Here is a 22,461-nt window from a genome sequence, read left to right as displayed (position 1 = left end):
TCGTCCACACCCTGCCTCTACCAACCCCTCCCCCACTCATATTGCGTTAAAGGGCACTTGTGATCTTGGGTAACTAGAAAGAACTGAGTAGGGTTTCAGGGAGAAGCAATAAGGACCTGATCATTTGGGAAGGGGGTTGTGTGAGCTCTAAACTCCATGAAGAAGAAACAGGGCTTTTTTCCTAGAGCTCAGCTCACTAGGATAGGAAGAGCCACAAAGATCTGTTCTCTAGGAATTAAAGTTGTGTACTTAGCCAGAGCTTTCTCTGAATGATATCTTTTAATGATACCTTTTATGAGTCCAGTGATGAGAACAGAAGGGAGAGAAAGCCTAGTAATATCCGCTTGGGATGGCATCAGGGAAGGTTGCGGGAAGGCCAAGCTGAGCTGAGCCCTGTAGGAGAAAAGGGTCTGGACATGTTGATACAGGTGAGGAGCAGCATGTCCATTCACTCATTCTTTCACTTAATATTTATTCTTTATGTTTAAGTGCCTACTGTTTACCAAGGCACTGGGATACAACAGTGAATAAGACTTACCCCTTTGTGAACGAGTGATACTAAGTAAACAGAAAACCAATAGGATAAGTGCCACGGAATGGAGTAAGGATGTAGTGATGGGGAAACGTACTATTTTTGATCCATTGAGTTTGACTGGAACTAAACGTGTGAAGAAGAAAAACTGGAAACACAGATTGAGGCCAGATGCAGGTGTTCACCTTGAAAATCCGGCCAAGTTATTTTTTGTTTTTGCTTTTCTTTTTGTTTTTGTGGTACATTAGAAGGTCTTTTTATTTCTTAAGAATTCTGTTTTAATTATCAAAATTAACAAAATATCAACAAAAGAAAATCTTTAGCATAAATAAAACAATTGGAAAGACTTAGCTTTGAAAGGTAAAAAGCCCTGTTGTACCATATTCCCAAGCTGTATTCTCTAGTTTATCTTTATGAGTAATAAAGTCAATATTTTGCTATCTTTTTTTTCCATATAATTTCTCATTTAGTTGTGACCAGGAGGGAACCAGAAAGTATGCTTAATGATGCTTCATAAGTTACCAACATCAACTTCTAGACCTTTTAGTTATATGAGCTGAAAAATCTCAAGCCAGCTTGATTTCAGCTTTTATCACTTAAATCTCAAAGTGCTTTGACTGAAACATTTCATCAGCCAGCCTGGTTTCCATTCACTGCCCCTTGAGAATGCCTTAAACACCTTGTACATTATCTCTTTTTCCTTCTCTCCTTCTCTGTACCTGTCTGTAGCCTATAAATAATCTAGGACTGCATTTAAACCCTACCTCAAACCCTTCCTCTGCCTTATCTTTACGCGTCTTTACTACCTTTTCTGAACTGTGAGCTCCCCTGAGCCCCCATGCCCCTTTTTAATCATTTACTGTGTATTTCACATGTAAATAATAAGGAAACACCCGGGGCGGTGGTCTCAAAACTGCCCTGCTGAATTGTCAGCGCTACCTTACAAGAGTGTGGAGAACACTTGATCATCTCATAGATCCTCACGTGGTGCCAAGTGCAAGGTAAACGTGCAATCATCTCTCAACTGATTAATTTTAGCATCTCTGCCTACCCAAGCCCCATCTGCCCTTCCAGATTCAGCTCACACACCTTTCTTTTCTGTGAAGTTTTTCCCACTTTCTCCAGTCAGAGGGAACAATTTCTCCTCTGAACTCGGACCATTACAGCATAATCCTCTTAGTTGACAGTTAAGTACATATTGCCTTATGGTATTTGTATTAATAACATAAATGACTATCAGCTTTCCTCTTGTGGACAGAGAGAGATCCTGTCTACCACCTCCTTCAGCGTCAGTCCCATGTCTTGCACTCAGGAGATATCCAATAAATGCAGGCTAACTTTTTGGGGGTAAAACTGTTTTAACAACTACCAGATGAAGCCATTTCCCAGCTGGAACATTCCTTATTACCAGTTTCACCTTTCTTCTTTTTCAAATATTTCAATATACTAAATATTTGGTGAAGAAAGTAACAAAACTCTTCTTTTAGGGTCTTGTATTTCAAATGTCAGTGGTAGTAGGTTCAAGCAGCTAGCAAGATATTTGAGAACACTAATAATAATAATAATATTTTTTCATCTACTCAATTTTCCTTGGTGCAACCCAGTTTCAGAAGAACATAATTTGATTTCCTATAGCCTTTAAATATAGCCCATTTATTACCACCCCCCCCCCCGTTATGGTTTCCTTGTCTGCAGTTCCAGAAAGCCTGATTTTCTCATCTAAATCCTTCTAGATTATAGTCACTTTACTGAGATGCACCCATAGTTTATTTTCACCACAGAAAGATAGTAAAACTTCTCTTTAAAAACCAGGCAAAACATGGCATTGATTACTGGCTTTGAAGCCAAATTAATACAAGTCTTAGCCTGATAATGCATGAAAGCCAAAAACATCCCTTTATTGCCTCTGAAGCATAAGAATGGTCCAATTAGGACAAGGCTTCTACTGTTACTTATTATGAACACCTGGGCCCGCCACATGACGTGACATTTTGAAATCCTAAGCTCTCATACACTGCCTCTCTCACCTCCAGCCCGATTCGCATCTCCCAAAGAACACGTGGCTCCAAATTTAAATGTTCCCTTTTAAGTTTAACTTCCCTTAGCTATCTTTCCTTAGAAGCATTTTAATGGTGCGTAATCATAATTTTAATATAGATTCTTACTTTACAATAAAAACAAATACTGTAAACTTTAGCATTGTGATTAAGTATAAATGCTTTCCCTACTGCGATACTGGCTGACACTGCATGGGGTGACGGCCAGTTGTATCTAAACTAAGTACTAAACTAAGTGGTGTAGCAACACCGTATCCTAAGCAAGTCTAATTTTATTTGTTTTTCTCTTTTCTGGAGAGAGAACTCAGAGTTATCAAGAACCTACAACCAAAACCAGAAACTTACACCAAAAATTTGCCCCTCAAAATATCTGCAGGGACGAGAGAACCGTTTTGTTTTTTTTTTTCAGACACTACGAGTCTGTTGTTTTCTTTTATTAGAACACAGATACAGGAAACTTTTCCCCTTTCACCCTCTTATATTCTAGGACTTAAAAAAAAAGCATTGATATCTTAGTTGTACTTGGTCAGTAATATGCTCAGAGTCTTTTAGCAGAAAGATGGGCAGGAGGATCAGTTGGGATCTTTAGCTAAATTTGTTGAGTCCATACTAAGTAAGCTTTAAAAATGGGTTATCAATGTTTCTCTGCAGGAATCAAGAAGAAAGATACAGTGTTTCTTCACCACTGTAATTCTTTCCAAACTCTTTCAGGACTGGTAAACAGAATTAAGTTGGAAAGATAGAAGATGATAGAAAAACCAGGTGAGAATTAAACTGAATTATGAATTAGATAAATTAGACATAATTTCCAAATTCTAGAAAAGGAGCCTCATTCAGCTTGTACATGGACTTTTGCATTCAGTCCTCTTAAAACCAAAATAATCATCAATTGTGGGTGGATAAAATTACAGTGAACGGCTAAATAAGACAGGGTCTGGCCTCTAACAACAACTGGGTTGTGTCCATGTGTGCATGCGTGTGTGTGTGTGTGTGTATGTGTTAATCCTAAGGAAATATATGTAAGGTGGTTTATCTTGAATATTTGGGGAGAGAGGTGGGGAGGCAAACTAAATGGGAAGAATGCTACCCTGGCAAACTGCAAAGCAGGCCACATTTTGTTTTGGCTTGCAGATAAGAAAAGATCTTCTTTCACTTCTGATACTAGGCCCAAACATTCCCAAATTTACTTTGCCTGGGCCCAGGTGTGATGTCCAGCCAGCTCTCTGACACATTTCCAAAGTTTACCAACACTCCTTCAAAAGCTAAACCCCAGTCACTCTGGCTTTGGTGCAACCACCCACGGCACTCAGCTCCCCCGGTGAATGAAGACCTGTAGAATCTGCCGCAGAGCTTGACTGACACACAGCACATCCCTTAAAAGGCTATGTGTCTGGGTGAGTGAGAAGAGATGCAGAGGAACTTCAGAGAGAAGTTCAGGCCTTCATCACTGATGTGCCAGAGAAACGTTTTAGTCAAGGGGAAGGCATGGTAAGAGCTAAGACTTGGGAGGAGGAAGGTCAGGGAAACTTTATTTTATGGCAAAGAAGGAGAATAAAGAATGAAATATCATTTCTACAGAACTCTGAACCGGAAAGAGTTTCTTTTTGTGTTTAGGCCCCCCCAAAAGTGGTTTCTTTTTGTGATTGTGCTCTTTGGCTAGAGAGTGTTGTTTATATAACAGGATAGAGTACAAAATTATAAGCTCCAAACTCCTCCAGAGCAAAGCTCTCCCAAAGCTCGACCCCCAGGATGGATGGAAAATATGAGTGTTTACTGGCTGGAACACTGAGCTGCAATGGAAATTTCAACATTCAGAAGAAGATAGCAGAGAGGAAGGGCCTGGTGAGTAGAAAGAAGTCACCCTTCAGCACAGGGTCAAAGGAAAACGCAGAGTCTCCTGTTGGCCCCACTCAGTTGCCTTCCTTTCCTCAGCTGCAAAGGCCACATCTCTGTAATCCAGGAGTGCACTGCACATGGGTGCTGGCCAGTTTCCTCTAAACTGGATACTAAAATAAGTAGTGTAGCAATACTACATCCCAAGCAAGTCCAATTTTAAGTTTCTTCTTTTTTTTTTCCTGGAAAGGGAATTAAATGGTATCAAGAACCTACACCCAAACGAGGCACTTCGCTGGCTACTTTCACACGCACAACTCAACTAAACCTTATAACAACTTAATGAGGTGGGTGTTCATTATCTGCATTTTTAGGCAGATAGGGAAACTGGCTCACAGAAGCTAGGTCACTTGCCCAAGGTCACATACTCAGTAAGGCAAATGCTAAAGTCCTCCCTCTTTCCACTACACTGTGACCTCTTCCTAACAGGGTTTGATGGCCCCCTTTCCTATAAAGTTAACATGCTTTTAAAAAAAATAGAACAATTTAAAGGATCAGTTTCAGAATAATAACCTTAAACAGAGGCAGAGGATGGAAGCAAAGCCTTACCATTTTGATGGCTGAATAATTTTTGTGGAACTACTGGGCTCTCTTTTAAAATGTTACATACTCCTCCCTCCTACTCTTTTTTCATTGTGGTAAAAAGTACAACTTTAAATTTACCATCTTAACCATTTTTATGTGTTTAGTTCAATAGTGCTAAGTATATTCACACTGTTGTGCAGCAGATCTCTAGAACTTCTTCATGTTGCAAAACTGAAAGTCTGTAGCCATTAAGTACTAATTCCCCCTCCTCTCTTGCCCCTCCCCTTGGCAACCACCTTTTGACTTTCTGTTTCTACGGTTCAGACTACTTTCGATACTTCAGAGGAGTGGAATCATACAATATTTGTCTTTTTTGTGATTGGCTTATTTCACGTAAATAACAGATGTGCTCGAGGTGCATCCATGTTGTAGCATGTGGCAGGATTAAATCCTTACACACTCTTCTTGATAGTTCCTTCTAACTGCCTATGCCACGAAATTTAAATCTTTGTTCTATGCTGCCTGACACTGCTCCCTAACTGTTCCACGTGCAAGTGACTCCTCATGGCTGGTGACCCAACAGCATGTCTTCAAAGTCTTTACAACGACCTTACCCAGCACCCAGCACTACGCTGAGCACGTGGAAATACACCCTGGACGGGAAACTCTGGGAGACCAGGGACTATTCCTTAGCAGCTACCATCATGCCTGACACATAGAAAATGAATAGAAAATAACAAAAGTATTTCTGAGGACTGACTGAAAGTCGGAGACCTGAATCTCCAGCAACATTCGTAAGAAATAACCTAAAAGAAGGGAGAAAAGTATTAGCTAAACTAGAATCAGAATCTCTGAAAAATTCATTCCTAAAAATTATGTAAAGAAGGGTACCAGACTATAATTTATCACTGAAGAGGAAGAGGGTGGCACAAAATATTGCCCACATTTCCAAGGCTTGGGGCTTCAAGGTACTCCACTCCCAAGTGCAGAACTTAAGTTCTGACATACAGCTGTTTTCCAGAGTGGGGGCCGCCAGGCCCAGCCGCCCCGGCTCATGATGTCTTGCCCCATCACAAAAAGGAGGAACAAACTGATGGCTGTGCCTTCAACCTCCCCCACCTTTAATATCGAGGAACAGACAAATCCCCAGGTTGCGTGTATGAAAAAGCCAGAGATGGATAAAAATAATTCAATGACAAATGCTGGAAAAACATACAAAGGGGCAGAAGCCAGACATTCGTGGGATTCCCTGACAGCTCGATCCACAAGGAAGGGCTGGACTGGAAAAAAACAGAGCCTCAGGTTCCTGCCAAGCCGTCTGAGGCCCTGTCCTTCCCAAATCATTCCAAGCAGCAGCCAAGACTTTACAGTAACCCTTCCAGGTCTCCCAAAGAAAGATGCACTGTGAACCCACTGAGCACGCCTCACCTAGGAAGTGCTCCTCCCTGACACCATCCGATCCCACGCAAGGCTGTCAGTAATAAAGAGAGGCCTCCCCCCTCAAGCCTCAGCTCCAAACGACTCCCCACGTGCCCAGAAAAATGGATAGTTAAAGGTAGCTTGAGAAATCCTACCCATCTCATTGGCTAAAGAAATGCCCAATACCCACGTATCAGCATCCACAAACCGAATACGATCCCTTTAAGAAAAAAAGAGGTCATGAACACTCGGTACCTGCATGCTGGAGGCCCAACTGTATAATTCTAAATCGGCTTTGCTCTGAGGCACACCTCAGCCTTCTAAACATGTGACTGTGTTTGGCCCTGACTACTTTCTCTTCTGGAGAATGGCCTGCAATTAATCTCACTTATTACCTCTGAAAAGTAACAACAGAGGGATGGCTGGCCAAGTCCAACTCCAGAGTGTCTAGGGAACTGCAAGCTCCACGGCCAGGCCTCAGACTGTCTGGGCAAGTCGTGGGCTCTCTGCCTTCCTCTCCCACAACAAAGCTCGAGCAGGGACTCCAGACAGACCAAAGGAACCAAGGGATTTGAGGAGCTGGGCTGAGCTCACACTGACCCAATGGGAGACGACAGCCCTGGGCTACATTTGGGGTGGTTTCAAATCAGCGGGGGAAGAACAAGGTTGTCTGGTGAAAACTTGTGTGATCCATAAAATTGAGAACAATAGCAACACCAGAGGGAAATGAAAAATAACACTATTTGCAGGGTTCTTGTGAGTCACCAGTTTTCATTCCTGTGGCTACCAAGTCCCTAAATCCTCCAATATGCAGATGAAAAGTACAGCCCACACTGGATTCTCCTTACATCTTTTTACTGTTTACAGGGCAGCCCCTGGTTCAGTGAATTATGAGAGTTTATCAGCACTGGAATCCACTGATGCTATTGTAGATGAACAAGTAAGAGTACCTTTTATTTACTTAGCACCCACTTCCAGGGAGATCAAAGTGCTTTAAGGACCACCTAAAAGCTCTCAAAACAGGCCAGTTTATATGTGAGTATGCTGACCCAATAAAAAGATTAAATTAATAGTTTAGGGTCAGTTAGTGTCAAAAACCAGTAATGAAAGTCACATCTCTAAGCTACTAATCCCTTATTCACTAAACTTAGTCACCCTTACTTCTGAGGAAGGAACAGTAAGAGACTAAATAAATACCCACAAAACAGTGACTTAGCAGGTAAATAGAGAAACTGGGGTACAGAACTGTGCAGAATGCCTGCTGGAGGTCTGGCTGGGGCCCACATCATAGCTGGTTCTGTAAGGACCTCTGAGAAATCACTTAGGGCTGCTTTAGGGTAGGTATCTCTGGGAATTCCACATGGAACAGGAACTCCCAAGCTGAGCTTCCAGGCTGGCCTGGCAACCAGAGGTTATATGGGGGCAGAAGATTTTCCAGGGCTACCCTGGACTGGGATGGGGCCTGAAGACTGGCCCTAAAGCTGGAAGAGCAGGTGAAGAGAGGGCCATTGTGGGGACAACTAACCCAAAACAGGAGAGACCAGGGGACTCTGTGGGGGCTACTGTCTGGTGCCAACGGTTCTGAAGTCGAAAGCACCATGTGCCAGCTCATGAGCACAGTCCGGCTGGGAGAAGGCCACTCACAGTGTGGGACCTGGGTCCTGCCTCTGACTTTGACCAATTCCTTCATCTTTTTGTGTCTCAGCATTAACAGGTGCTACCAAGAGAAGACTCTAAACCCAGCCATAATTTTTATTCCACCCATAAGCATAAAAAAATGCTAAAACTCTATTTCTCCAGAGTATGTAGTTTTGACATTTTGTTTATAGCATGGAAAACGGCTGTAGCCTTGTCATATAGATAATATAGCCAAGATTGCAGTGAAAATGTTTTCCATAGAAACAAGGCTCTGATTGTAAATGAAAATGGAATATTTGGAAATATTTTATATGGAAGATAAAGCTCTGTGGTATAAACAGAATTTCTTTTTTTTTACGACTTATGTTTTAGGAATGCGGTTACTCTGTAACTGTAAATCACTAAAGGACAGACTTCTCCTGTGAAGAGAATTGCGTGGGAGGATGTCCTGTCTTAAAAAGCCCTGCCTCTTGGTCTTCAGCTCTTCATAATTCTTCACTGAGATGATTCTTTTCACCCCTGACCACCATGATCACTGGTATGAAGGACACTGTACCAGAGCATGATGTAATGTGCCTGTGTTTATGCTGCTTCCTGGGCAGACTCTCTGCTTCCCAAATTAGCTCCTTAAGTAATCATTCTAACACCAACAGATACTTTAACAACAATTAGGTATTTCCTCCATGCTCAAGCCTTCGTTCACCCCTTTTGACCTCAGGACAAGGCAGCATCCTGAGAGACGGCTGGCTGGCAGAGGCTGGAAGTGTTGGCCCGGGGGTGGGGACCTGGTGAGACCTGTGGGAGAGCTTCTTCATTGGAGGGGACAATATCTCAGCTGGTCAGAATGCTTCACTGTAACAGTCACACTCCTCTCTAGCTCATTAGACTCCGGGACTGATGCAATCAAACCCATATTTATTAATAGCCACTAAAGCAAGATGCACTGGGAATTGATTTCTTCTTAGGATTTTTACACAGAGGACTTAAAATTTAAATCGAGACTAGAATTCAATACTGTGGTCTCTTCTTTAAGTCAGAGGTTGCTTACTTTACGGGCAGAATCTATTTGGATTTTATCCTCTGCCGCTTTGCTTAACTACGTAAAGGGAATTGCCTTCCCACCTCCCAAATGAACAGTGTCCAGAGAGGCTGTTTGAGTTAAATTAGATAACCTTACATGAAAACATAAAAAACAAGCATGTCCCTCTAAAGGAAAGGGTCCAAAGTTACTGTAACACAATGTAGCAGAAGGTATAAAAAAGAATTAGGAGATGAGGAGAAAATGTCAAAAGTCAATACATGAAGGGGGTGGGAAGGGATAAATAGGGAGTTCAAGATTTGCAGATACTAACTACTATATATAAAATAGATAAACAACAAGTTTATACTGTACAGCACAGGGAACTATATTCAATATCTTGTAGTAACTTATGGTTAAAAAGAATATGAAAACAAAGATACGTATGTTCCTATATGATGGAAGTATTGTGCTGTACACCAGAAACTGACACAATACTGTAAACTGACTATACTTCAATAAAAATATATTTAAAAAAAAAAACAAAGAAAGGAAGAAAATGTTGACTACAGGCAAGGATTAAACATAGTAAAAATTCTTGCTCTTTCACCCAGAAGTGAAATTGCTGAGCTGTATCAGAACTTTCCTTTTCATTTGATTTGCCCACAAACTGCCTTACCAGTAAAGTGAGGCCCTGTGTTCAAGCACCAGAAGGTGGACATGGGTGGGGAAAGGCACCTGTCTTACTGGTGCTTGTGCGGGGACCCACATAAGAATGGCTTGCGTAGGACCCAGGCTGTCCCTGGGTGACCCAAATGCTGGCTCCGTGGCCTTCACCTACCTGCTTCCAGGAGGGGTGGAGTAGCTCTCAGGAGCCTGGGGGTCTGGCTGTATTGACCACGTTGGGCCACTAGGACTGATGACAGGCCGAAGGGTAGGGGGAGTTGAAGCACTGCTTCTGTTTATGCCGCCACTTGCCAAATTCAGGTTTGTTACCTAGAAATGAAGTGACGGAAATAACCTGATTTTACAGAGTTTTAGAAAAGTATCATTAAAAGAATATGGGGATAATCAAGCAGTGTCCAGGAGATGCTGACTCATCTGAGCTTAAACAGTGGCTATGACAAATGACAAAGGCACCCATTAAAGGCTGGCTTCTGTGCACATCCAAGAGCAGAAGTGAGGCTGGCTGGTGTCAATATAAGTTAACAAGTATTTATTCTGCTCCTAGTATGTGCAAAACACCATACTATTCTAGGTGCTGTGAAATACAAAGATTAATAACAAAAAAAAAAGCAAGGATTTTACTAAGCATTTACTTTGTGCCTGGCAAGGTTCTGAGAATTAGGCAAACTACTTAGTCTTCTTGACCCTTGTTTCCTAATATGAAAGTTCCAATGTTCAATAAATTTAAGTCGTTAATAAGAAGAAGAACTCACTGATTTAGAAAAAAGATGCATAGGCAATAGAAAAATGGGCCCTGACTTTAAGAAACAATTTACAGAAAAGGAATATGATTAGCCAATTAAACATTTAAATCTAGTCACTTCCACTGCCAAAGAAATGTAAATTCTAACACTTTTGTGTGTTACCACTGATATACAACAATAATAAAAAATATAGTACGTAATAATGGCAAAGGGTGATATTCGATAAGTACCTACACTGTTTAAATAATAATATGTCACATAAACAGTGTACGTTTAATACTTTTAATAATATATTGCCAAATCTATTTGGCAAATAGAATCTTTTTACAAACAGATTCAGCAGTATATTATTAAAAGTATCAAATGCTGATATCTGCAATCTAACTTCTAGGAACTACACTGCAAAACAACTGCAGATGATTAATGAGGTGAGTATTATGAGAGCAGTTACTATTTAGCAGAACTTACAATGTGCCAAGCTCTGTGTAAATGAGTACACCAGATGCATCTCATTCAAACTGTCATAATTCTATTGGTAAGTACTATTATAATCCCCATTTTACACAGAAAGAAACTGAGGCCTAGGAAAAATGGCAGATCTCGGGTCTGAACCATGGTCTTCAGAACTCTAAAGCCCGTGTTCTTATTCATTATACTATACTATGAACAGATTTTTGAAAACAAACATTGATTTTAACATTGAAAAAGGAGATCTAAATGGCTAACAGGATTTACTGTTAAATAAATTTTGCTCTAAACATATAAGGAGATATTATGTATCCATCAGAGTATTTTTGAAGATACTTAATGATACAGGAACATGCTGGCATCTCAAGTTAAAAAAAAACACACAGTATGAAACTGTACAGAGAACAGATCCAAATGTCCTTAAACACATGCACTCACAGATACACACTCCTAAAGGGCACGTGTTACTTTTATAATCCAAAAGAAAAAATGCAAGTTATTATGAGAAATATAGATGTTAGGTGATAAGCTTAAAACCTGGGTAGTGAGAGTGGAATTAGAAAAGAAAGAATGATTTGAGAAGCATTTCAAATAAGATGGACAGGGGATGCTGAAAAGAGGCAGGGACTCAAAGCTGCATGCAGGGTGCTGAGTGGGAGACACTAGGACGCGAGCAGATGTAAATTCCTAGAAAAGTGTTCTCCTACAAAGTGTCCCATAAACCTAACAATTTTGATATTTATAAATGGGAGAATTCTGGATTTTTAAAAAATAAGAAAATAAGTCATTTTTAGCAACAGTGTGAGTATAGGGCTTCATTCCTAGTTCAGAATTCAGTAAGTGACAATAGCCCAGGACTGTGTCTTCACACCAAAAGACCCAAATATTTCTCTTGGGACCAAAGTTATTTCCATAGGTCAGGAGTGATTGCTGGTGTCTGTGGAGGCTGGCTTACAGACAATCGGCTGCACCCTCCAGTGTTGGCCCATCTTCAGAGGAAGCCTCAGGAGCCAACCTTGGCTTCTCACTTCTGACCCTCTTCTGCTGCCACCAGGGGAGAAGACCACACTGACAAAAGGGCGGGGATGACACTGTGGCATGTGACGGCAGTGCTCTCTGGTCCCTAGTGCCTCTGAAAAGCCTCAGCCTTCTTCCTGCCCTAACTAGAGGCAACACAGGTCAGGTTCTCAATCAAACAGACTCCCTGCAGGACTGAACTCACTCCTGCCCCAACACTGAGCCTTCCTCGTTCCTGCCCAGACCATTAGCCTTAAAGACTAGGCTTTTCAAATTAGACATGCACTTGCAGCTTATAAAAATACTACAAAGAGAGAAAGGTCTTTATGATAAATAACAGCTTCTCCAATGACTGCCTCAGTCACTTGTGCCAAAAACCTAATAAAAGAGGCTTATTAATAATTTATAGTGGAACAGCAATAAAATAAATGTACATACTTTACCATGTTTAGTAGAAACTGTATAGCTTGGAGATTAGTGAATGGGGAGGAGAAGAGATACCAGATTTGGTACATCTCTCTTTTAGGAAGGCTGCCCTTAATTTAAATGTCATCATTTTCATCATAATTGCTCACACTTACTGAATGCTCACTATGTGCCATGGGCTTACATGGCCTTGCATTTTCTTGATATGCATTATCTCACCTAAACCTGAGCAAGCCTTTGAAGTAGGTTCTATTGTTACTCCCATTTTACAAAAGAGGAAATTAAAGTCCAGAGACAGTAAACAATTAGACAAAAGCAACACGCCCACTAAGCAGCAGGGCCACAATTAGAACGGAGAATGTTCTCCTTCAAGTGCATGTGGTATGTGTTTTCCAGAAAATGTGGTTTAACGTTTGAGCCCTTACAGTAGCGCCGTCAGGCACTCATAAATAAGCGATGTTTTCTATCTCACTTCCTCCTTCCCCATTGCTCATGGATGTAGATACTGTGATGCTCCTTTCAGAGACAGAGAAACTAAGGCTTAGAGAGGTTAATGTAAGTAATTTGCCCAAGGTCATGTAACAGTTGCAGGACTGGTTCTCTTGTTTTAAAATTCATTTTCTAGCTTTGGAACTAATAGTGAAATAGTCCTAGTTACTCTTAATTACTAGGTATTTTTAAAAATATGATCAGATACATACCTCAAATTCTGGAAACAGTGGTAAGACAGGGATCAATTACACCAAACTATACCAGCTTTTTCTTCCTTCCCTAAAGTTTTATTTCCTACTTGTTACCCTTCACCAGAGAATATTAAAGAAGTATAGCAAAAAAAAAAAAAAAGCCCCAAACAACCATCCTCATTCAGTTTTGTTTCTTAGCAGGTTTAGTAAAAGACGGCATGAACATAAAACTAATTTTGGGACTCTTGGAAGATTTTGTTTTTTCATGGAACATCCATTCTGCGTTTCATGGATAAACCAAGAATTGGTAGCCATTATGATTTACTGCTACACAAAAGCAAAGCATCCTTAATTTTAAGAAAAATAGCAAAAATTACCACTACTTAAATGCGAGATTATATAAGGAATATGAAAACTTTTTAAAGCTTCTCATCTTTCTTTCCAAAGAATTCCTGCTTTAAAAAACAAAAATCTGTCTCTATCAAACCATAACAATCTGCCCCTCTAAATAGTCTATTCCTGCTTCTATGGTTTTGTCACACTCAGTGCTTATGCCACAACCACCTCCACTGCACCAAGCTCTGCCTTCCCAGGACGTACACTGCTAAAAAGTTACCAAACAACCTGGGGCTCACTTAGACATGGTCTCAGAGTCTTCTTTACAGATTTCCCCAGGTAGCCATCACCAATCCAGTCAGACTGACAGGGGAGATGACCTATTTTCAATCCCTGTTCTAGAACAGTGCTACCCAGTAGAAGGTACTGTGAAGGAGAGGTTCTATGATCTGCACTGTCCAGTAGAGCAGCCACAAGCCACATGTGGCCCTTGTGCACGTGAAGTGTGACTGAGGAACTGGATCTTAAACCTTATATGACTTAAATTTAAAAAGCCATATGCAGGTAGAGGCCACCTTACAGTACAGCACAGCTCTAGAGGGTTTGACCAGAATGTGCTGAATCTTACATGTACAGATTCACGCCTGGCTAAAGCTCAGTCCAAGCAAATTGTCTCTAGATTAAATGAATTAAGAAAGCCTCTTGTCCTTCCTTTCAGCTTCTTGGTTTTTTTCTAGAATAGGTAGAAAAAGTCACTGAACTAAAGTGGATCCAAGCGTCAGTTTTGGCCCTAGTAGAAACTTGTCATGACCAGAGCAGACCAAAGGGCAGGGATAATCTCCCAGCACTGGACAGACATTAAGAAACGTTACAAGCCAATTAGAGTTCACACCTGCAGGTTTCTTCCTCAACAAGAGAGGATGATGAATATTGCTGTCACCAGGCTGCATCTGCTTCTCTGTCCATCTACCTTTCTCCAGATAATGTAATAAAACCAGCTTTGATCAGATGAAGAGAAAGTGGAAAATGGCATTTATCTACACCCGATTTGCAACAATGCTTATGATTAACATTTCACTGCTAAAGAATTTTTTTTTTAAAAGACAGGCTCACAGCACATAGACAGAGCACTAGTCACAAAACAGGGGCTCACTGTTTTAGTTAGGAGTATTAGGCTGTTCAGGTAGAGGCTGTGGCCATCGGGCCAGCTGGCTTCTCTGGGCTAATAAGCAGAGACTATGGTAGTAAATCTAGGCTAGCCAACTCGTGAACTGATGCCACTGGTCTCAAAGGGGTCTGGAAGCCTGATGGGATAGTTAACTAAAAGCCATTTTAATTATTGAAACTATGACTCAAAGAATATACCTTACTGATAATAGATATCAACATCTTTATGTGCAAAAGACAGTACATGCCTATAAGAACCTTGTAAGACTCTGTTTGGACCTCTAAAATGTTCTTCCATAATCAATTTTTATGCAAATAGGAAACCTTTCAGTTTTCACTACAATAACAGTAATAATAACAACAAAGTCATATTAGCACTAATGATGGCTATTATGGCTATATTATGGCTAAATTTAATGAAAACTTTGCTTTTGCCAGGCATTGTTCTAAGTTCAGTTAGGTACAATTATTGCCCTCATCTATAGATAAGGAGATTGAGGTTGAGAGGTAAAATAACTTGCTCAGGAACAAATAACTGTTACATGTCAGCCCCTAGTTTCAATTCCCAGTCTGCCTGACTCAGAAATCTCCAATCTTGTAGTTTTTAACTCTTGTGTTATTCCCACTGCCTTGTACCACTGAACCCGGAATTTACAATTCCATCTGTGGACCCAGCAGCACCTGCATTACCTGGGAGCTTGTTAAAAATGCAGCCTCAGCCCAGCCTCAGCCCCAGGGAACAGAAATACGCATTTGACAAGATCCACAGGTAATTCACATGCATCTTAAAGTTTGAGAAGCACTTGTTACAGGGCATAGTAGAAAAGGAAAAGAAAGAACAGAAAAGCGGAACCATTCAGTGCTTCTCCTCCATAAAGCTCAGGGGATCATCCCAAAACCAGCAGAAATGCCCTGATGGAGTGAGAAGCAAGACGTAAAATGACCAAAGGGAAAGAGTAGCGAAAAAATTCTATCAGGAACTTTGAGGTTTTACTATTTCTCATTGCCCTTTGGATGCTCAAACATTAATATGAGTAATCGTGAAATTGGCCAAGGATGCAAAAGTGGATAAAGCGATTTAGAACAAGCTTCAGCAAATTTCAAGTCTACTTATTTTGCTGCCACGAGGAACAGTGGTCATTAAAAATAAACCAAGACCTTTAAGCCTCAAAACAATATTTAACCTTGTTAAATATTCTTCCACTCCTGCCTTTCTCTAGCTGGTTGGCTGTGTGACTGCCTTGGGAAAAACCTAGTCACGGGAGGGACTGTCCCACTGCCTAAGCCCTAGGGCCTGCTGGCAGACACTTCACCCTTTGCTCTCCTCCTCTCCCTCCTCCTCCTCCTCTTCCTCTGCCCTCACTCTCCCGGAGCAGCTTATTCAGAGGTTCCATTCCCATCTCCTTCCTCATGTCCATTGCCACGGTGACCTCAGTGCATTTTTTCTTTTAGTACCAAAACACTGTTTATTTTAGAGCCAACCTTCCGAATAAGGCAGGTGAGCAAATATCTGAATGTGTGGGGTAGGGACACATTGCACACATTCCATCTAGACAGGTGTTTAAATTACAGCGGGAATAAATACAGGTGATGGATTGAAAAAGGGGGTAGGAGAAACAGAGAGGGAGGCCAATTTCCGGCGGCCAGCCCGCCCAAGTGTTACTGCTTGTTACTGCTGTTTGCTAAAAGTAGTGCTGCTGAACAGTGCTATAATTAAAATATGACGGTATTGCCCTGATGGCTCCCCAGAATGCACCCACCACCCACCCAGATACATAACCTTTTGGTATCCAAAGAGGCCCCACCAGATCACTGCTGCTCTACTGGCATGCTCTAGAAATGCTACAGTCTGGGATGCTCAAAACTCAAAGATAATTCAATAAATATTCACTGTACTGACCATCGTAGGCAAGGCCTTGGGGGAGGGCCTAGGAGTATAGGTATATACAGATTAAAAGGTGGCCTTGCCCTCAAGCCACGAAGGAATTGGTCATCTAGTAAGTGAGACAAGACACCTAGACAAAGAGCAGTATTAAAGGCCTCCAGAATGTGACAACTGCCATAGTAAAAGCACTAGGGAAATTCAAAGAAGGCTTTTGAACTGGTCCTAAAAGGATAGGTAGGAGGACTGGTGAGGGGGTGGTGGAGTGGTGGTGGTTCCTACATGAAAAGAAAAAGCAGGAGTTAAAATGCAGAGACAGATTAAGCAGGAAGAATGAGAAACAGAAAGCACTCTACTCTGGCTAAGGCTTAGACTAATAAATGGCAGGAACAGACAGAAGAACATCTTGGTGAGGTCCCTGAATGCCAGAGAGTCTGCTCTTCCTCTAATAGTCAGCAGGAAGCTGGCTCAAGGGTTCTCCCAGGGCAGTGCTCTGTCAGATCTGTGGTGGCGGCAGGTCAACGTAGTGCTGTTTTGTGGGATGGGATAAAAGGTGCTAATAAGGAAAGTTCAGCCCAGTTAAGAGTCACAACAGTCAAGTGAGAGATGATAAGGCTGGGGTGCAGGGCACATTACTGCTGGTTTCTCCTCACCCTTCTCCCCCACTCCAAGGCTGAGGCAGGGTGCTGGGCCTGGGAACTGGAGATCAGTGTTTGTAATATGATGATAAAAGCTCTTGTTCATTGCTCACGTTTTCTTTTTGGATCAGCCCTCTTTTGGATTATATCTTCCCAAGCAGCTCTTAAGGCAAGATGGTGAAGCCTGTCATTCAAGAAGGGGAGGTCAAAGAATGGGCATCTGAGGCCAGCTTTATTCTAGAGCCTTATGGAAAAATGTGCCTTTCCTTAGACTTATTTTTCCATGCCTCTTTTCAACAGTAAAATAGTCTGAGGATCAAGATTAGGGGGTGGGCCTGAGGGGAAGATGCTCAGAAGGCTGACTAGGTGGCTTCTGTCTTAGGCCTTAGGTTTGGTCGGTAAAAGAAGCCCAAATCACCAAAGTCAGGAATTCCACACAGAAGTGTGGAGCCAAAAATCTTCAGTAATTAAGAGAAGCTTTGGACTCTCTGGGTATTTTCTGAACCTCAAGGAAGTGACTACGGAATCCAGATTCCGATCACAGATCTCTCTCAATTAGTGTTTAATGGCCACATGTGCAGTAACTTCTAGTTCCGCCATGGAACGACAAAACCCACAAAGTGACACTTAAGAGTGGTGAGGTTTTAGTAGATATCTGAAAAGACAACACAAGTTAATGAAAAAAAAATAAGACGCCAGTCCTCCACCAGATCCACATTAACGAGCATCTACCTTGGTGTATCACGTGCTGTCAGTCCCTTAAAGACAAGATACTCTCCACTCACAGCAGACGCTGGGATTCCACATTTCTATAGTTATGGTTTATCTACAAATGTAGTGGCAAAAACCCTTCTTGGACTGGGGCTTACAGATTTTCATACGACTTTTACCCTTCTTAACACAGTACCAAGGGTTGTAATTGCTGCTTGGGAAAACGCAACTGACCAACACAGATACAGCTATGCCAGGAGAGGCAGGAATCATCTACGATCTGGAAATTGAAAAGTCAGAAGCTTCGTTGGTGTTTTATCAATGGTCCTAGGAAGGTCTTTCAAGCCACTTCAGCACAGTAGGATCCTGAAATCTTGTTGCCACCACCTCATGCTGTACTTCTCAATGTCGGATTTATTTTTCAAAGGTTTCCCTCAGCTGTAAAGGATCCCTGCCATTACACTGTTTCCAGGGCACAATGGTAGAGCTGAGCTTCATGCCATGTTCTGTACTGTATGATAATCACAGGTTTATTCACCTATCCTGCCCCACAAATTACATGCTCCTTTAGGACAGGGAGTGTATCTTGTTCCCTGTTGCATCCCCAGAGTTTATCCAGTAGGCACAAAAACATTTATATAAATGAAGTGGGTCTCTTCTAGTCTGAAATACACACACACACACACCCCTCCATCTAGCAGCCAGGTTCACCAATGAGGAGAAGAGTGATCAATGTCACTGGAAAGACAGCAAGGAAATTAAAGGTTCCAAAGGATCTCTTTTTGCAGATACCGCAAGGGAAGGTCTGCTTTGGAATAAGGGGAAATGAAATAATCAGTGACTAGAGTGAGAGGTAAGTTGTTGCTCTTGCTATACTGCCTTGCATAATTTGAGAGGTGATTTCTGTCTGGTTTTGAAGCCTTGAGCAAGATTCTCAAACAGGTGAAATAATAGCTTAGACATACAGATTCTGTTCCTTGTTCATTGTTCCACAGTGAATACACAATATTTGTTTCTTCTTGGCACTGGAACTGCAAGGCTAACACCCTATTTGAGATTCACTTAGGGAACCTGAGGTTCACTAAGGCTGTCTGCAAATTTCATGGATGTCATTTATCAAAATGGAGATGGAAATTCAACATTAAAGACTTACTTAAATAGCTTAACACATGAGCAAATGCATGGCACAGCATTCCCAATGCAGCTTACAACACTGGCATGGCTCAATCTCCTCATTATACCACGGTCCATAAAATCTTACATCCTGTCTGACAAGGTCTAGAGATGGGGTGTCACAAGATTATTTAATTAATCCAACAAAAATTTATCAGACACCTACTCTGTGGCATTCTTTTGAGCACTGAAGATAGAACAATTTTTTTTAATTATAAAAATCTTTGCTGTCATGGAGATTATGGCCTGGGAGGCGGGGGAGGCTGAAGTATGAAAAGAATGTGTGATGCAAAGATACTGACAAATTTGGAGTGATCATTTCTGGCCAAATTATTGATATTAATGACCATACACAACCTAAAAGTTTTCAGAAGGTCTTAACTTGGAGACCACGGGTCCACAGGTCATCAAGAGGGAGTCTAGTTTACGGAGTAGGGAGTACCTATGAACTCTTTGAAATGAATGCACATTTCTAAGTTTGAGTGCACATTTTTTTTTTCAGGAGAAAAAATATACCCTTCATTCAATTCTCAAAGGGATCTCTGACTCCAAAAAGATCAAGAATCACTTCATATCACTGATATAAAGATACATTTTTCTAAATCTGTATTCATACTGTCCTCAGAACTACACCATTATCATCTTGAGAACAACCTTCTCCAGGTCACTCATATAAAAAGGCTCATCAGAATATGATGGGATCAGCTGAACCTGCCATGGAATTTCCATTCCCGTGACCATGGTGCTCTCAATGATTTGGAGCAGGGAAATGCTGTGGCTAGTTCTGCCTGACTTGTTTTACCATATGCTGCTGGAACAAAGGCAATCCTTGAATAAAAAACATCAGTGAGTCAAGATCCATTTCACTTGAGATAAAAGAAAATGAAAACCCAAAGGACCAGATTTGGACTTACTACATGATTTTCATCACTGGAGAAATATCAGAGAATATATTCAAACAAGAGCATGAAAAGAATCATCCTTAAAACAGCTAATTTTTACTTTCAAGGGCACTTCCTGAGCAGTTATTAAATCATTAGCCACAACAATCAACATGTTCTATGGCAGCTTCAACTTCTGTGTAAATGCTTGGACACTGATAAAATGAATCTCAAGAAATTCACACTCTAATCACCAGGAGATAAAATTTTTAAAGGGATTCAGAAAAGCAAGGACTCTCTGTAGTTCTGCTACATTAGCACTAAGTCTTTTTGTTATATCTTCCCTCTCTGTTGAATGTTCTCATTTACGTAATATACGTATAAATATTTAGTATTCCAAAATCCAGAAAGAGTTCTAGATCTACAATTACCAAAGACATTCATGGGAAACCTTACAAGATGGCCAAATCCCTTTCTAGTGCTTCCAATTTATGAGTTTTTTTTTTTTTTTTTTTTGTGAGTCGATGGGAGCTGCCACTGCCATGATGAATAGATCTATTATTGCATCTTTAGGGATTAAGAAGGCCGCTCAGTGGATCAGCTGACTTCACTACGAAATAATCTGATGAAGAGTTCACTCAACAAGTTACTGATAATCTCAACACAGCCACATGTTTCTCAACCTGCTTTGGGGAGTTGGAGAAGCATTTCTAACCATGAAAACAAAGGACATTCAATTCCTCATTTCCCTCTGCTGGCTCAAGCACTGGCTTGGCTACAACTCTGCAGCAGTGTTAAGCTCGGTCACTGCACTCTGATGAGAGGTGAGGGTCCTGATTCAAAGGGGAAGAGGCAGAAAAACACTGAGGGAAAGAGTATGAAGTCAGAGAGACGTGGGTTTGAGTTCCGGGTCAGTCACTTGCCATTTGTGTGACCTCAGCAGAGTTACTTATGCTTTCAGCTTCCATTGTCTTCATCTGTAAAAAAGTATCTACCTCATAAGGTTAAAGAGATAGTGCATATAAATTATTTAGCACAGTGTCTAGTACAATGTAGACACTCAAAGTCAACTGCTTTATTATGAAGGGCAGGTGTGGTATTGTCAATGAAAAAAAGGGAAGGAATAGTTTTTAAAAGGAATATAAAAATCAACAAAACAGAGAAGAGAAATTCTTTTCAATTTAGTAAACATATGATAAGTGTCTACCAAGGGCAAGGCTGTTGTGCTGGGTGATGGGTTAGAAAGAACTGCCATCACATAGTTTATAACTCAACAGGAAAGAAGAGATACAAAACAGCTAAATAGATTGATTATAGAGAGTGACTAATGAAGGGCTAAAGGGGCATAGACAATGGAAAGATGACCTCTGGCTGGAGCAGCAGAGGATTCTTCATTCACTCATTTATTTAAAAAATTATGTATTGAGTGCACACAATATATACCCAGCTGGAAAAAAAATTGGTGAAAAAATGGACATGGTCCCCATCCTCAATCAAGTACCTCACAATCCAGCACATTTACTGAATACTACCCGTGAGTCAGGTCCTGACGCAGCAAAGGACACTGCCTCCAAGGAGCTCAGAGTCTATTGAAGGGGACAGCTTTCTGGACAAACACAGCATGAGCTGGACAAATATGGGTGAAGTGGCATCTATGCTGAGCCTGGACAAATGTATAAAGTTAGATATGGTGAATGGTGACTGGGAAACACTTCCCACGAGAAGACAGTATAAACTAAGGCACAGAAGCTAACAGAAATTCTGGGTGAGCTGCACAGAAACACGTGTGATTGAAGGGAGACAGGCTGGAGAAGTAGCCTGGAGCCAGATTCTACATGAGGGCTTTGAATAGCCTTCAATAGCTTAGGCTTCACATTGAACATAACAGGCAGCTCCCTCAAGATTCTTGAGCAGAGGAGTATTATTATCAGGCTTGTGATTTAAAAAGATTCCTTTAGAGCAAAGACTAGGGTGAACAGGGGAGAATGGCTGGGAGACCATTTAGGAGGTAATTGTAGCTGACCAGTCAAGAGATAATTAAGGCCTTAAGCAGGACAGTAGATGTGAAAGTGAAACAGAGAAGATACATATCAGAGACATCAAGAGTCAGAATCAACAAGACGTAGAGAGAATGAGGAAGCCAAGAGAGACAATGATCAATCAGGACTCTGTGCCTAAGCCTCTAGGGGAACTGCAGTGTCACTAATACAGAGAGGAAAAGGGGGAGAAGAATAAGCAGGTTTTAGATACGTTGGCTATCTTTTTGAGAATTCTTGAAATGTTTAAAATATGTTGAATATTTTGGATGCCAGTAATATAGCTAGGTGGAAATGTTGATCAGGCCGTTGGAAATCTGGACCTGGCACTCAGCAGACGGGTTCAAACTAAAGATGTACATTTGGGAGCAATCTGCAGAACAGTACTAGATGCATGTGGGAAGAGAAAATTTACCCAAAGGGAAACTACAGAGAGAAGAAAAGCTGGGCTGAACTCTGGGATTCAGATGTTTGCTGGAGGGCACCCGTCAAGAGCAGGGAGAAGCAGATGCCCAGGCATCACCCCCCTTC

The 22,461-nt window shown here is 41.3% G+C and overlaps 1 protein-coding gene across 10 annotated transcripts in view; it reads right to left on the bottom strand.

The window, feature by feature from the left end:
• Nucleotides 1–22,461, bottom strand: part of TTLL5 (tubulin tyrosine ligase like 5) — a 255,265-nt gene that overhangs the window by 111,125 nt on the left and 121,679 nt on the right. For all 10 annotated transcript variants that reach the window (XM_072963451.1, XM_072963454.1, XM_031679271.2 and 7 more), the window contains one exon: nucleotides 9,924–10,078. In XM_072963451.1, the coding sequence (XP_072819552.1) occupies nucleotides 9,924–10,078 (155 nt within the window). The remainder of the gene's footprint in view (nucleotides 1–9,923; nucleotides 10,079–22,461) is intronic.

Source organism: Vicugna pacos, chromosome 6 (genome assembly GCF_048564905.1).
Source record: "Vicugna pacos chromosome 6, VicPac4, whole genome shotgun sequence".
NCBI lineage: Eukaryota > Metazoa > Chordata > Mammalia > Artiodactyla > Camelidae > Vicugna > Vicugna pacos.
This window is presented reverse-complemented; position numbering and strand designations above follow the sequence as displayed.